Raw genomic sequence first — 16,512 nt, 5'->3', positions numbered from 1 at the left:
CCACCTTTGTATCCAGAGTCTTCCCTGGGACTTGCTAGTTATAGCTGTAATGGCAAACTTCCCTAGCAAAGAAGGAACTTAGGTCAGTGAGATGTTTCTTCGCTTAGGTTGCTGAAATAGCTCTCTGGACAGGGTAAGCTGTGCTGACAAAGTCACTTTACCTTTTGGTGTAGCTGCACATCCTGGCAGAGAGTCAAGGGTGTCACAGGTCTGTCAACAGGTCTCTTAAATACAACTTGGTCCTAGTGATTGCAGAACACTTGAGAATCATGCTGTCAGTGACCTTGGTGATGGTTAGATTTACTCAGTTTTAATGACATTTTAATAGCCCTTATTCTAATGTTTGCAGAGAAGTCATCATAAAGAATAAATAAGATACACAGGAGGTTTCAGAATATAAATAGCTGTAGATCTAAAGTAAAGGAGTGTGCATAGTCTCACAATCTTTTGTTCTTTGAGTGCTGCTTGCTTTATCATTCAGGGTCTGATCTTTTGTGCATTGCCAGTACCTGTCTAGGACGAATCTACCAGGTTTTCTTCCCAAGGGGTGTGTAGGGCAGGGTAGGCATGGTGCACTTACCACTTTATGGTTCTTTCCAGTGGCTTGGTTTGGAGATAATTTTGTTACTTCAGCCAGTCTTTGTCTGCTTTAAACAATTGCCTTTAGAACCTTCTCTCCGGTTGGCTTTCTCAGTGAGATAAGTTTTCTCAGTTTACCCTCTTATCTGTGGGACCAGCCTGAGCCTTGTTCTTATGTTTTCTTTAGTTGGGATTTTCTCCCTTCAGGTACCTCAGATGGAGGCAAGACAGATGCTCCAGCAATGTCTGCATGCTTGGTTGCTGGCTGTCTTTTAGTGTTGGAGATCAGGTCAGTTCTGAGACGTTCTTGCTGAGCGCTGAACACTTCAGCCAGGTGGACATGCCTGTGCTCAGTGTGCATTGTAGCTCATCTTAGCTGAGGTACCTCATCTCCTTTATGAAACTGTTTTTTCACAGAGCTGCATGTTGCACCAGTTCTAGCTACTCTAGTGTACATATAGTTACTGTTTGTGTTCAATCTTTTTTCTTTTCATAGGCCAACATTGTTGCAGTTCCCCAGGCATCTAACTTACTCCTTCAGGTGCTCAGACATGAGCTCCAGGTAGTCCCCATAGCCTGATAAACACCTCCTTCCCCTATTTAAACCTGCCTGCTCTGCCTTCTGCCAATGCAGTGGCAAAAGGTGGTTAGACTGGGAACAGATCCTCTCTCCATAGACAGTTCTTGACACGCCTATGACAACAGTGTGAATTTCCTTAGGTATGAAATTGATGTTTATAGTAATACCACTAGATCTACCTAATTTTTTTTCTCCCCAAACCTTAGCTGTAGATGTGACACATTAGAGACATGAGGCAAGTCCTGTCCTTTCAAGAACAACGATCTGTATTTTCAGAAGTTTACCTCCATGCACAAAAGGTCATTAGTAATTCCTGTCTGCCACTGTCTAATGAATGAAACTGACTGATTTTTCAAGTGTTTTCATAGTGAAAAAACAACTTCTGAACTGACACGCTCGTGGCAGTGCATGTCTGTGTCTATATGTGGATAACACGTTTTGAAGTTCTCAAGTTATTGCCAGCTAGCTTCCCGTTATGATTATGGAGTAAGAGTTCATGGTATCGGTGGCTTTGAAGTGTTGCAGATCCACATTCATTTTTTTTAACACATGAAGATTAATAATTTATTCTAAGACTTTATTCAACAGCTCCAGAATTTTACTCTTTTTACCGAGGATCACATATGAAATCAGTTCCCTTAGTGACCCTAGTGATGCAGTCATTTTGTATTTGTGAAACTATTTGGTGAATGTCAGTCAGGCTTGTTAATGCTCCCAGGTTGAAATTCTGGGGTCTGGAATAGTCTCTGGATTGTCCGCAGGGTGTGTGCAGCTGCAGCCCATCTCATACCACTTGCCTTTAACCTGACTTTGCAGTTCCTTTTCTAGACTGTGTAGACCTTGGTTTCTGATGGGTATATTGAGTGATGTGGTACATGCTACTTCATGCGCACAAATTACTAGAGACAAGGTTTGAATTCCTTTCAGGTGTTGAACAGTCTTGAACAGGTTGATTTTGGTGTGCCAATGTGAACAAATCCCAGTGAGGCTTTTCTTTACAAGTTTAGGTTTTTATCTGGTTTTCTAATGTCTCATTACAAGTTTCTCAGGAGAAATCCTGGCTTTGCTGAAAATTCAGGGAAATTTGCCATTGCCTTAAAAAAACCTAGGGCTTGACCTTGTGTTGTTGGGTCTACCTTGGGAAGAAACTTTCTTCCTCAAGCAAATCAGCTACATGTGTTTTTCAGAGTCAAGTGATGGCTGGTCACAAGTGCTTAAAATTGTGTGTGTTTATAAATATGAAATTAAGAGTAGAAGTTCATGATGTCTGTTTTCAGAAAGTTGAATGTTCGTCATTCCTTTCTGAGCTTTTTGGTGTTGTTCTGTCTTTGTCCGTAGAACTCATATGTTTCACTCTTCAAATTTATGTTCATTTTATCCTTCATTTTTTTTGTTTTTTTTAGGACCCAATGTTGTCTTCCAGTGTGAAAGCACCTCAGAGACCCACTATCCAAGTTTGACTGTAGCGTGGAGGCAGGGTGGCCAGCCCTGCTCACATATCTCTGACACAATCCTTTTGCTTCGTTTGAACATTAGATCCAGTCAAGAAATTAGGTTTTTGTGGGTTTTCTTATAATCTACAGTTACGGTTGATTTGTAAAAGCAGAAGGGATAGTGGGTCTTTGTGTGGCTTTCACTGCTGTTCATTCTTGTTTCCTTTAGTATTTTTCTTTGGTATTGATAATCGTAGATCATTAGCATGCATACCAAGTTACCGTTTGCATGGTGGGATTGCAGACACACAAAGACCCACTATTTGCACAGTTTATCTGAGCTGTTTTGATTGGGCAGTTGTTCTTTTGATGTTGTGATGTACGTACTTTGCAGAATTAAAATGTTCACTGACTACTGTTCTACTGGACTTGATTTAATCTCGTACATATTGAGCTTTTAAAACTGCAAGCCTACAAGGCTCACCCAGAGGACAAACCCTAGTTGTCTTTGCTGCTGATAGTCACTGTGATTATAAACATGCTACAAGATCTAAGATACAGATCTGGTGCAGTCCATCCACCCTTTTAATAACCTTTTTAACTAGGGAAAGAACTATTATGCGTAGAGTGGAGGATATTTTAATTTGTTTCTTCCTTCACAGTAGTACTGTAGCAGAAATTTGGATTATTTTGGCTCAATATGTCCTACCCCTAAACAATCTCCTTCCTTTAAATACTTTAATTCTGATAATTTGTATTTGCTTTCAGTTTTGGTAAATAGCAAACATGTACTAGTTACTGCAGTAAGTACACTTACACAGCCCCTGTGCTACAAGACCCTTTCCCTGCCCCTTTTCTTCATTAAATAGTTAACGGTACCAAATAGTGTTTTTATCTGGCTGTGGTCTGGAGTGACTTAAAGTAGGTACTACCTGAATCCTGCTGGTCTTCTGTTAAATAAATTGGAGCAGCCTAATATGTAGGTAACCTCGATAAAGAGATGTTGCCAGAAAAGAAACACTAACAGACACCTGGAGCTGAAGGCAGAGCGTTTGGGTTTAGGAAAGGAACTATACTCCCCAGCTCAAAAGTGGTCCTTAAAGGTACAGTTATGGCATGTCAGCAATATGGTGCAGTAATGGTGCCCATGTTTGATTAGTTTGGGGGGAGGGAGGGACCAGGACTTCAGGAGTATAACCCTGATACCCCTCTAAATAAAATTATTAGTTTAATACAGACTGCTTGTCTGCTTAAATAGTTCTGTGCTTCTGTAATGACAGGAGAGATCTAGTAGGTGCAGTATTTTAATTTAGTTGGTTTTCTGAACTTGGTTACAAAACAGCAAAGGTCACTTATGCAATCAGAAATGTTTACAAAACACTGCTTGTTTACTATATATATATGAATGTTGTGAAGGTACTATCAGGAAAAGGTTAGTCCAATTGCAGAGATTTAAAAGCCTCTCTCCAAAATTTCTGTTACATATTTAATATACTTGATCAAATAACGTATATGTGCCCTTGAGTTCAGAGATATATCTTTTGTGCAATACAGACTACAGCAATGTGCCTACATAAAACTACAAATGTTTTTTTATTCTGGATGTATTTTGTCTAAACCAATATTTTGTTACAGAATGAAATCATGTTATTGTAGGCAAATAATGTGCTAGATAATTCCTCAAGTATTCTAGCTGACCTGATTTCCTTATGAAACTACGTTTTAAGTATTTCTACTAAAAATATGCTAATCACCCTGAATTGCCTTCTCGGATTTTTTGACTTTGAAAGCCTGTTTAGTGCAGGGTGAAGTGTGTTGTGCTACACCAGTGGCATTGAGCAGTCACTTACTGTAGTCTAATAATTAGGTGATCTTACAAATTATCCCATTTCTAAAAGGCACCGTTAACATGTGGGATTTGAACCAAACTGGTTTCCCAGTGTTCAGTGACAGTTTTCCTTGAATGCCAAATTGCTACTAATTGTCATTGAAAAATTAAAAACAGCTTCACATCCTATCTGGGATGTTCTTGGATGTAGTTACATGGCATTTTTCCAAAACCAACTGGCATTCTACCCATTTTTTAACTGATACAGTTGGAGATTAGGGTATTGTTGGGTATGTAGGTATGAGCATTGATAATTATTGAAACAGCTGTTTCATTGATGATTATTCAAACAGCTGTCCTTCAGTTTGAACTGATGAGTATTGAAATGAGGCATTTTGGGCTTTTCATGTTTCAGTATTACCTGAGTGTGCTCTAAATTCTCTAACTGTAGTAACAAAGATAAATAATACACCTTAATAATATTGACTGAAAGAGCTGTAGTCTCTGTCTTCAGTATTTGTATCTATTGCAAAAGTCTTAACACAGGTCAAGCACAATCACCTGAGAGCTCTGCTCTCCTGTCGCACACTGCTGCAGAAAGAACTGAATACAAACACCAGACCATTGATAGGAAAGACTTAGGCCGAGGATGGCCTTAAAATAAGGCAAGCTTATTTTAAAATAATGTTCTGTAACAATGAGGAGGTATAGCTAATAAAAGCTGGGTTTAAATAAGACTTTTTCTTTCAAAAATGTTACTTTCTGTCTGGTTGTGTGCAATCTATTCTCTTGTTGATAAAAGAGTTGAGTTCAGCTGTCATCCCAGACAGCCAAGTAAAACTAGCAATGAAGTGTTCATTTATCTAGGTGAAAAAGGTTGGCTTTGGAACTAAAGGCAAAGTGGAAAGTAGAGGTTTTTTGTTGAACTGGTGGTTCCCAGTCAAGAGCGGGGAGTCTAAATGTTGCTCAGAGCCGCGCCAAGGTTAGCAGTTAAAACTGAAGCCAACCAGGAAAGCAAAATACGTTGTTGCCTGCAGTGTAATACTTGCTTAATATTGCTTCCTGCGGGCCAGCAGAGAATAGGGGCCATGGTGTAATTGTGGGTAAAAATGAGAACGATGCTGCAAATACGCAAGAACAGGTACTGAAACGCTTCCTGATTTTTTTAACTGTCTAGTTTGCATAACGGACTAACAACCTACAAACGTGTAGTTTTGCAAAAGCTTAGTTTACAGAGCTGAGTTCCTGAGCTAGCAGTTGGATCGATGCAGGAAAGTCTTGTGCCACCACCGAGACCTGCTTGCAGGGCTGGGGTGTGTGAGTAGTCAGTGAATTGTGAAGGGCTGTGAAAGCATACAAAGCGCTATCTTAATGTCAGTGTTAGTAATGTTACAGTTAGTGCAGAAGGCATAAAGCTCCATCAAAAAAAGTTACGTGCTAATAATTGAAATGTCTCCTACCAGTCACTGAATATTTATGCCATCTCGATGCTTTCTCAGGTCATATCCCTGTGTGATGTTCTTGAGTCGGGTTGGAAACACCTGTAAATAAGTCTGCTCATAGGAATGCTGACCAACCTTGGCGTGTAGTAGTGTTGGGAGCTGCTGCAGGGTCACGCTACTTTAATGTAATGAACTAATAAAACTGCTGCAATGGTGTGTGCTGCCTTAAAATCTTTTTTTGTTGTTCTTTTCAAGCTAGAGTGTTAATGTTTGAGGATGATTGTTAAGACATGCAAATGCAGGCTGTGCTTAGCATGAGGCAATTGTTCATCTTTGTTTTTAAACAAAGTTGTAAGATAACTATGCAAATGTATTTTATTAAAGGGACACATAAAAGGATCTAGTTTGTCTGTTGTGGTTTTTTTGTCCATCGGGGAAGGATGTTTTCCCATCGGAGAGGCTTGGTACAAGCCTTATGTTACCTGGCTCTGTGTCAGAGCAACTTGATTTTGCTTTTTACCGCTTGAAAATTGAATCATAAATTTCTTCTGTTGGAGCAGAGAGAATATACATCATTTACTGATTAGGGGAGATTGCATAAGTTTTTGTTATTTTTCCCAGGGCCTGATTGAAACCAGCTTTTCCATGGCAGCAGATATCTTGAGTTAGTTCCTTTCACAGGTTTCAGTAGGCACAGAGGCTACTGACAGCTACAGGCAGTGACAGGAGTACGTTGCAAGTGAATTAGCCTTATGTGTGCCAGTAGAGATTGTAAAATGGCTGTGGGTGACATCCCACGATACCACCAGTCTGTTTTCTGGCTGTACCAAAGGGACTATTTTGATGCCAGCCCATGGTCCTTAAGGTGAGATGTAGTCTTTCCACAGGAGCCTGGGAAAGTAGAGGCAGGCTTATACGGGCCAAAAACCCCAACCCTTACATGGTTTTCCCAGCCATATCAACTGGCTTGAGCTAAAAAAAAGCCAAAACCCAAAAAAACCCCAACAAAACCCAAACCTACAACCACCACTACCCTCCTTCCCCCCTCCAAAGAAAGAACGATCCAAACAACCCTAAATAAACCAAGCTATTTCCTTGCAATGCAGTTGACATAGGCCACCTCTACCCCTAAACAGTCTTCAGTGGTGACCCAAAGTAGTGATGCCTCTGGTATAGATGGATCCTTCAGGGTAAGGGCCTGAGCTCATGTTTGAGGCTTAAGATGTCTTTCCAGAGCTGTCATTTTTAATGTGGTTTTTCATTGTTTGTTGGGGAAGGGAACAAAGCACTCGGTGCCCTAGCAGGTCTGGGCATCTTTGTAAACCTTTTATCCATCTGTTTTTTACTTCAGTTCTCTGGAATTGGCTTTACAGTGAAGAATTCTAATTCACTTCCCCTTTTTTAACAAAGAATAAAAAGGACATCTTTTGAAATCGTGATAGGTCTGGTTCATCTTTCTTTCATTGGAGGATTTCTTTTCTTCAGAAAGTGTCGTTCTTCCTCTATGTACTCAAATCCAAAATATGGCAGTAATTGGAAAGGCTTTCTCCCCCAGCCCCCCATGTTTTTCAGGCATTTGAATCTCCTGCAGAGCATCTTTTGACTGTGAAACTCCGTAGTTTTTCATGCAGGGTTAGTTATGTTAGTAGGAAGAAAGTATTTCTTGTTCAGGTATATTTGGAGAGGGAAGTATAATTTTAAACACAACTTTAGCGACTGGGTTTCCTGTTTATAAACTTTCCAGCTTGTTTTACCCTGCCCCTGCAAGACAGCTGCTTCCTCATCTTGGAGAGCAGGATTTATCGTGAAGGGTGCCACAGTTACAGCAGGCATCTCTCTCTTGCTATGCCCTAAGCATCAAAGGTCGGTGGTCTTGAGAGGGAGCTAGGCAGATCATGCCCCACTTTCTCTGAACGGTACCCCGCTCTCGGTGGGAGCGGCAGGCTGGCTTGCCCTCCGGAGGTAATGTGGACCTGTTACCAAGTCAACAGAGGGAGGCAAGCCCCCAGCGTGGGCAGCGGAGATGCCCCTCTGCAGGTGCTCCCAAAAATCTCGCTGCTTTTCACAAGCTATATGGGGAGCTTGGGATGAAGCTTTGCAAGACAGAAGCCAAACCAACAGCTTTCATCTGCCAAAACAGGCAGTTTTACTGCTTCCATGCACATTCCTGGCTGCTAAACTAGCAGAAAACTACTGTTTTCTTTTTCCCCCTTGGGATTTGTTTGCTGCCAGGGTGTGAGCTGGGAGTCAGTTAAATGCCAGAACTGATGCAAGGAAAGGAGGGAATGGAAACGTGGGAGGAGAAAGGGTATAGAGATGTCGGTCCACCCTTTCCATTCCAGTGAGCCCATGGGTTGCTATGGCCACTTTGGAAAAACATTGCCAAAGGCACTAGGCAGGTGGTAGTTCTATTCTTTCCCTCGTTCACTTTTCTTCCCTTCAGATCCAAATGCCTGAACTCACTTTTTATGCCAGTGTCATCAGATCAATCAAAATTTGGGGCATTTTCATTAGTGCTTTATTTAAATATAAAATAGCACTCATCTGTTCATCCCAAAAGCTGACAGTCCAAATACAAGGTTAGTGCAGGAGCCAGTTAATTTAGCTGCTTTTTTGTATCTGATAATGAGTTTATGAAGCAAATCTATTTTAGGTGCATAAAAAGAGGCTTGTTTTCCTTCCAGCATTGGCTTCAACTTCAAGCAGACAGCATGCGACAGGCATAAACCTGAGCGTGTGGGTTGTTTTAACAGCTGTGATAGAAGCAAACAGCAGCAGGAGCTTCAGTCCATTCCTGCTTTTGTGGTAGGAGCGTATCTTGCAGTAGAAAAGAGAACCATGTGGTCAAAGCTGAGACTTTCAAATCTGGACAAATTAAATCTGGTCACTGTGCAAGCCCTTGATTATCCTAAAATTTCATGTCTTAGTAACCAGGTGGCCTTAAACTCAGTCCTGTACAGACTAAAGAATGGCACTAGAATCCAAAAGTAGTACACATTGGCCACAGTCCATCGCAATGGATTGAAGTATCAAACTTCATAGGAATCACTTTGATCTGGAACTTTACTCCTTTTTCTCATCTGATTTTGGCCTGATGGTAAGGTTGGGAGGAACTAAGGCCAAAAGCAGCATCCTGCACTATTAAAAGAGCTGCAGTCCCAGATGTCTTCATAAAAAGTTGCCTTCTTTTCAAATCTAGTCAGAAAGCTTGCGATCAGTGACCCTCCTTAGGGGTACAAAACAGAACCAAAAAGTTCTGATTTTAAATCTAGCTATTGCCTTTACTCCTTTGCATTGCTCACAGGGCTTCCCTGTTCAAATACTTCAAACGGTGTCATAAAACTTAATCTGACAAGTGTTCTCTTTTGCTGAAGCAGCTCGATACCTGTGCAGCAGGAAGCTGCCCCCTAGGCCACTGTCGCATCAAGTTTAGCCAAACGTTTAGTGTTTCTTGGTGTGTGTGCGCATCCCTGGTTTATTACTAACTCATTTTAATTTCATTGTATAGAGCAGCCTTCCCATAAACAGATGTATGCACCAGCAGCGAATAGACTTAAGTCACGCTCCAGTGTCCGGTGTGTTAGGGTGACTAGGGAGACACGGCCCTTCCTGCTGTAGGTCACTCTGCCTTTCATGACACCTGTAAACTCTGAAAAAGTATCATTCCTCTAGAAATGCTGGATATAAGTGAGTCCCTGTGATGTCCTTTCTGCTGTCCTGCAAAATCCACAGTTCATGTTGTATCAAAATCTGATGCCATCGCATCAAGTGATAGATGTATGTTCTCAAATGCTCTGTAATTGTTGGGTTTTTTTCATTTTCCCCCACTCTGCTACTTTGCAGTACTCTGCTGGCATGGAATGGCTAACAGAAGGATCAGAGCTTGACTTTCTGTGCCCTACTTTCCCCATCTAAACATATTTACCACTTTGGTTTTTTACCAGTTTTTGATTTGGTTACTAAATTTCAAACATTGTTGTCGTGCTTACTAGTGTGTACAGTAGAGAAAAGTAGTGTGAAGCTGTAGGGGCTGCATGTTACTACTGAAAACTTGGGGTTTGTGTCATTGAGTGTCTGTGTGTTCCTGTGCATGATTCCGATTGTTCATACTTGATGCATAAAAATAGTTCAGCATCTTTCAGGCTCATTTTGTTTCTAAATGAGGAAAAAATGTTGTGCAACTGTGGCATTAAACAACTGTAGCATTATGCATTGTGACTTCACAAATTTGTACTGGTGGTTTGTATCAGAAAACAATAACCAAGGCAGAGAGCTTTAGAAATGGCATGGAGATTAAAGGTGCAGTGTCCTAAGTGAGAACCAGACACATTTTAGATGACTTCGTCTCACAAAAGGCATCATATAAGGTAAGAGAAAAACCACAGTTTTGAAACAGTATGGCAGAAAAGGAGAAGGGATGAGAAAAATCATGAGACAAATGGAGCGGCAGGAAGTCAGGAATTCTCATTCTGCATCACAGTACAAGACCAAGGGATGTTCAAAGAAATAAAAAGGTGATGGACTGAAAAATGACATGAAGTGGGGAGGGGGTTGATCGCTACATCACTTCATTTTGAAACTCACTGCTGCTGTGGACAGGGTTTTACCACTGTGTATATAGTCTGAACCATAGGCTGGTGTGTGTTGATGCAATTTTGTTAATTTCTCAGATCTGATGGCCTGAGTGGGATCTAAACTACTGGCTTATTTCTTGTAGGGTGTGCTGACCTCCAAAGTCTTGACACTATGCAACCGATGGAAAGGAAAAGGCAGGGCTATATTCACGAACTCATTCAGACGGAAGAAAGGTATATGGACGATCTTCAGCTCGTCTTGGAGGTGAGATGCCTTGGATGTGAATATGCATTTGGAAAAAGAACACTTCTGTCCTACTGAATATTGACAATAAAGGGATTCTTGCGAATTGTGAAAAGCTGGGGGAAGAAGGGGGTGTGAGCACTTACTTCCCATTCTACCCAATGTTATGTGGCTGGCCACCAGGCAAAACCATCACGTTGTACAAGGACCTTCCTGTTTTCCCAAACCCTTTCTTAGGTGTTTGGGCTCAGTGTAAAGACAATGGGCTGGACTGGGGTGTCTCGCAAAGCTGCACAGGCTCATGACAGAAGCTGAGCTGTATAAGCACTATAAAAGTTTATCATCTGCCTTCATCTCCAGTTTTATGTCTGGAATCAAGACCACCTCGCTAGGCAGGGCAGGAACTGGCCAGTGTTAGGTGGTCTTGGACATCTGATGACCTTTCTAAACTCTGTGGTGAAGTGCTGGAGATGTTAAACAGACTGAGTTACACGGGTACGCTGCTGTCAGAGGTATTGTGCCGAGAACCCCTGGAAGAAGCTGCACGCAGGTTGGCTGTGAGCGCTCTGGGTATGGGGACGGGTGTGATGCGGAGGTGTAATTTGTGTAGCAGTTGGCTCTGAAATCATGGGAATGCTTTTCTGCTTAGAAGTCAGCCTGCAGGTCATGGTGCTTGTCCCTGCTTTGCAAATGGTGATGCCAGTGTCAGAACGAGGTCATGCGCTTAGGAAAAATAGCAACAGCTGTCACAAGTGCTAGTAAGGAACTGCTGAGAATATGGACACTGAGTGTTCAAAAAAACTAAAATCACTGCTAGGCTGAACAAGAGGATTAATTGCTTTTGTCTCTGAAGAATTGCTCACCTTTCTGGTTTTTTGACTGCAGGTTTTCCAAAAACCAATGGCTGATTCAGGCTGTCTCACAGAAGGAGAAATGGGGCTGATCTTTGTTAACTGGAAGGAGCTTATCATGTCAAATACAAAGTTATTGAAGTGAGTATTACAGACATTTTTATTTTTTCTTCTTTATTCTCTTGTTCCGTTCCCCAGGATGTTTTCTGGTTTTACAGTAAATATTTCTGTCCCTGCTGATTATTTCCCATGCATGCATGCATTCAGAACAGCTGTATGTATTCAGACTACCTCAGAAAGAAGGCGCTGTTACAAGAGGTGGGGGAAGGAATAAACAGCAAGAACAGAAGCACATTTGCTATAATACCTTAGTGTTGTGGTAACTAAGTGGCAACTAAGTACGAGGCACCTACTCGCTCCCTTCCCCACCCTGGTGGGATGGGGAGAATCAGAAAAAGGCAAAACATGGGCTGAGATAAGAAGAGTTTAATCCAAAAGACAAGTGATGCACAGTTGCTCACCACCCGCTGAGCAATGCCATCCAGTCCCTGAGCAGCGATCAGCCCCTCCCGCCCAGCTCCCCCAGTTTATATACTGACCGTGACGGTCTGTCTATGGAATATCCCTTTGGCCAGCTCGGGGCAGCTGTCCTGGCTCTGCTCCCTCCCGGCCCCTTGTGCCCCCCCTCGCTGGCAGAGCGTGGGGAACTGGAAAGCCGTTGGCTTAGGGTGAGCACGACTGAGCAACAACTGAGCCATCCCTGTGTTATCAGCGTGGTTCTCATGCTCAGTCCAAAACACAGCGCTGGGCCAGCTACTGGGGAGAAAGTTAACTCTATCCCAGCCGGCACCAGGACAGTTAGAAGTAGAGCCTACACAAAAGCATGTGCATGGGAGATGTTCTTCCAGTTTTCTGCAAAGCAACCTTCAGTTCTCTAAAAATAAACTTTAGAGAGACGAAGTGGCTAATAATTTATTGAAACGGGATGTTGGTTCAGCGTAGAGCTTGATGCCGACTGTCCCAGAAACCTCAAAGGAGAGGCTCAGTCACACAGACGCCTTTAGGCAGGTCGTTCAGCTGGCTGTGTTGTGCTGGTGACTTCCTGGGGGTTCAGGCTGGACCCTGCACCACCTGGAAATGCTGGTGCCACGTAGGGGAATTCACCTGGCAGGCTTGCTGCTCTTCAGAGATTGATGTTGTAAGGATCTTGATTTAGGCCTCACAGACTTGGCAGCAAAGTTGGATGGTGTTTTCTTTCCTCTTCAGAGCCTTGCGAGTGCGTAAGAAAACAGGAGGAGAAAAAATGCCCGTGCAGATGATTGGGGACATCTTGGCCGCCGAGCTGTCTCACATGCAGGCCTACATTCGGTTCTGCAGCTGCCAGCTTAATGGAGCTTCGTTGCTGCAGCAGAAAACTGATGAAGATGCTGATTTCAAAGACTACTTGAAGGTATCTTATTCGGTAGCTTTTGTGCCTTTTCCTGAATGACAGGAGCCCATCTAATCGGCATTGACCAGCTCAAAATAACCCAGAAGAGTAAAATGTTGCAAAAATAGCTAAGAACCTTCCAAGGTGTATTTATATGATGACCATGGTTAACGCTGTGTATGCTTTACATTTATGTACCTGTCTTTCTCTCCAGCTAATTTATTACTCCATTTCCCATTCCGTTGCTTGTTACTTCAGTGTAACGCTAACCCCACAAAGCTACGGTGCCGGTGTCTGCACCATCCCAAAAATTCACGCTGTCAGAAGGGGTAAGAGTCTGTGGAGTTGAAATAAAAAAGCTGCTGTTCTGAACACGTTTGTAATTCAGTGGGGGGCGTGCAGTGTGTCTGAACGGTGGGGTTGCTGGGGCCGGAGGTGTGCCGTGAGCGTCACAGGCAGGCACACCGCCGAAATAAATAAAGAATTGCTGCCATACTGCAGGTGGTGTGGTGGCTTTGGGGCCATGAAAGGAGAAATGCCAGAACTGTTGACAGCAGGCATTTCTTTCTTTCATTGCTTTGTTTTTTTCAACCTGAGTGGAGCCTGTAGTGTCAAAATAAAAGCTGGAACTCTTTTGAATGTAAGGATTCTGCATGAGCAATGATCCTGCAGCTTGTGCTGGCAAAGCGTCTGGGTACAATGACAGCACCAGCTCTCGTTTGTTCTAGATACAAGTATTGTTTGCTTACCGAAAAAGCTGAGATTTCTTGAAATGCCTGGAAAAATGAATCTGATCAGTTTTCAGTGCGGTGAGCCAATTGTTTCTTGATGAGTAATGCAGTGTCTCTGTTAAATCTCTGGGTTGCACCATAGAAACTTGCCTTGGACCCTCGTTGCAAAGGAATGCCCCTCTCCAGTTTCCTCCTGAAACCTATGCAAAGAATAACCCGCTATCCTCTGCTTATAAAGAGTGTGAGTACCCTAAGCAAGGTTTTGTAGGTGAATACTTTTGAGTTTGGTCTCAATAGCAAAAGCAAAAAAAAGCCTTGTCCCTTTATGGGGATTTCTCTGAGAGCATGGGGAAGCAGGACCTGTGCTTACGTCTGGTTTTATCTTGTTTTCTCCCATTTTTGATCCATACCAGATTCTAGAGAACACTCCAGAAAATCACCCCGATCACAGTAACCTCAAGCTTGCTTTGGAGCGCGCGGAGGAGCTGTGCTCTCAAGTTAATGAAGGGGTGCGTGAGAAAGAGAACTCGGACAGGCTGGAATGGATACAGTCCCACGTCCAGTGCGAAGGTCTTGCTGAGGTAGCCGCGTTGATACACCGTATGGCGGAGACTTTTCCGAGTCATTTCAGAAAGGCTGGGGGAAGGAGTGGGAGGCCTTGCTCACATCCGTTATTGGAATGTCATCCACTGCCGAGCTCGTGGCAGAGCAGCTTTTACTAAACTTTGCTCACAGCCATAACAGGATGAGCCCTTTTTGCATCATTGTGGCAGTGGAGAAATCTTGATTTATCAGCTTAAAACTGATACCATCTAAACCATGAAGCAAACAAAAGTAACTATCTCTGAAGTTCTGCTTGTGGTGCCACCTGGCTAAGTCAGGTGTTACTATGTGGAATTTCACTTAGTGTGTGTTTCCCAGGGTCTTCCTTCATCCAGGAGGGGCACAGAAGCCCTTAATACCAGGTCCTTACAGATATGTGGGGTTCAGGCTCCTGTACCTTTCAGGACAGCCTTCAAAGTGAGGTGTTGTGACAGGTCTCCACTGGCTGCGTAAGGAACCAGGACCTGACAGGCCCAACGGGTCTGTCCTGGTTGCATCACCTAGTCCTGCACCCGTAAGAGGTGACCTGAGTGCAGACTCTGCAGGCTTTTCCTAAACACAGCTTCTGGACAACAGAACAGTGGCTGTGAGGTAAATGCCTTCATCCATCAGACCCCCGTGTGTGGTGTTGGTAAAGCTTAAATCTCCTTTAAGCTGGGAGTAGTGGTGGTACCATGGCAGATCATAAACCAGTTTCCCTTCTCTTCATTTGTAACTAAAGTCATGAAACCGAAAAGAAGAGCATTTTGAGCAGCTTGAGTAGCCTTCACTGTGAAGAGCAGCGGGAACTGACATCCGCATCAACTTACTGCTGCTAATGAGTTTTGTCTCTCCTAGCAACCCGTGTTCAACTCCCTCACAAATTGCTTGGGCCCACGGAAACTCCTGCACAGTGGCAAGCTGTACAAGGCCAAGAGCAGTAAGGAGCTGTATGGCTTCCTTTTCAATGACTTTCTCCTGCTCACCTACATGGTTAAACAGTTTGTATCTTCCGGCTCCGATAAGCTGTTCAGCCCCAAATCCAACTCCCAGTTCAAAATGTACAAAATGGTGAGTGACTGACGGTGCTCCGTGGTCTTGTTGATACAGTGGGACCTGGCTCGGGATGAGGAATGCTGTTGTCCCGGCTGGGATTAGCCGGCTGGCCCTGGTTGTTAGCTGTCACACGGGCACGTACTGTCAGCCAACATGCACGAATGGGCTTAGTCCCCAGAAAAGACAGGCTTCTGGTCTTGGTTTAATACACACTTCCGTCCACCTTGGGGTGAAAAGGCAGGAACAGCGTCATGCCTGAGCAGCTGGGTGGGATGTTCAGAAGCAGGAGCCTCGGCTTAAGTTTGCACAGGTTCCCGCATCCACAAGAAAAATACCTGTACTTCTTTAGAAAACAGTAAAAAGTGCAAAACTTTAGTCTCTGCCCACACAGTGTGTGTTCTCAGGGTTTTGGGTTGGGAGATAAGTTTAAGTATCAGGGCTGCTTTCCAACGGGGAACCTGAGAGATTCCCAGGCTTTCCAGGCTCTGAACTGCAGCTCTGCTTAGGCAGTCCTGCCCTTTTCACAAAGCTCTTCATCCAGGAAGACAGGATGGGGTGTATCACCGGAGCAGTTTTCCCCTCAGTCCTTTCTCACATCCTTTGCAGGGTGATCTGACTGTTAGTCTTGTGTCCTACAACTTTCATTTTCCCTACAGTAAAACTGTATTTAAACATCCTTGTAGAGTTTCCGCTTATTGTCAGGGTGATGCTGCCACAGGGATATTTGCTTTTCTTTCAGCCTGTTTTCCTTAACGAAGTCCTAGTGAAATTGCCCACAGATCCTTCCAGTGATGAGCCAGTTTTCCACATCTCACACATTGACAGAGTTTACACGCTTAAAACTGACAACATTAATGAGCGGTGAGTAGAGAAAATGCAGACCTGAGCTTAAACCTGTTGCTCACAGCTGTTCCCATTGAGCAGACGTGGGGGTCTCTGAGTTCAAGAACGGGTTTAGTCTCTTGGTCAGGAAAGAAACTCATTTGACTCTTTATTTGAATTGCAAGTTTTCTCTGATTTTGTTCTGCTTGTGCAGCAGCTCTTGCAGTGGAATCCAGTTACATCTACTGCTCCTTGATGTAACAGTCGTATAGAAGAACAGTTTAGGGCTGCAAAGTCCAGCGCCCCATAGGATTCTTCCCCAGTCCTGGTCTGTTTTCAGCGTGACCCAGCAGTTTTTAAT

The 16,512-nt window shown here is 43.3% G+C and overlaps 1 protein-coding gene across 3 annotated transcripts in view; it reads left to right on the top strand.

Annotated features, from left to right (window-relative positions):
• The window catches only part of ITSN2 (intersectin 2), an 87,520-nt gene that overhangs the window by 67,415 nt on the left and 3,593 nt on the right, over positions 1-16,512 (top strand). For 2 of the 3 annotated variants that reach the window (XM_055810661.1, XM_055810662.1), the window contains exons 29-35: positions 10,580-10,701; positions 11,566-11,672; positions 12,798-12,981; positions 13,834-13,932; positions 14,105-14,272; positions 15,132-15,344; positions 16,069-16,190. In XM_055810661.1, the coding sequence (XP_055666636.1) occupies positions 10,580-10,701; positions 11,566-11,672; positions 12,798-12,981; positions 13,834-13,932; positions 14,105-14,272; positions 15,132-15,344; positions 16,069-16,190 (1,015 nt within the window). Of the gene's footprint in view, positions 1-2,562; positions 6,262-10,579; positions 10,702-11,565; positions 11,673-12,797; positions 12,982-13,833; positions 13,933-14,104; positions 14,273-15,131; positions 15,345-16,068; positions 16,191-16,512 lie in introns of those variants that run through there. The other variant, XM_055810663.1, reaches the window with a different exon arrangement.

This window comes from Falco peregrinus, chromosome 7, assembly GCF_023634155.1.
Source record: "Falco peregrinus isolate bFalPer1 chromosome 7, bFalPer1.pri, whole genome shotgun sequence".
Classification (NCBI taxonomy): Eukaryota; Metazoa; Chordata; class Aves; order Falconiformes; family Falconidae; genus Falco; species Falco peregrinus.
This window is presented reverse-complemented; position numbering and strand designations above follow the sequence as displayed.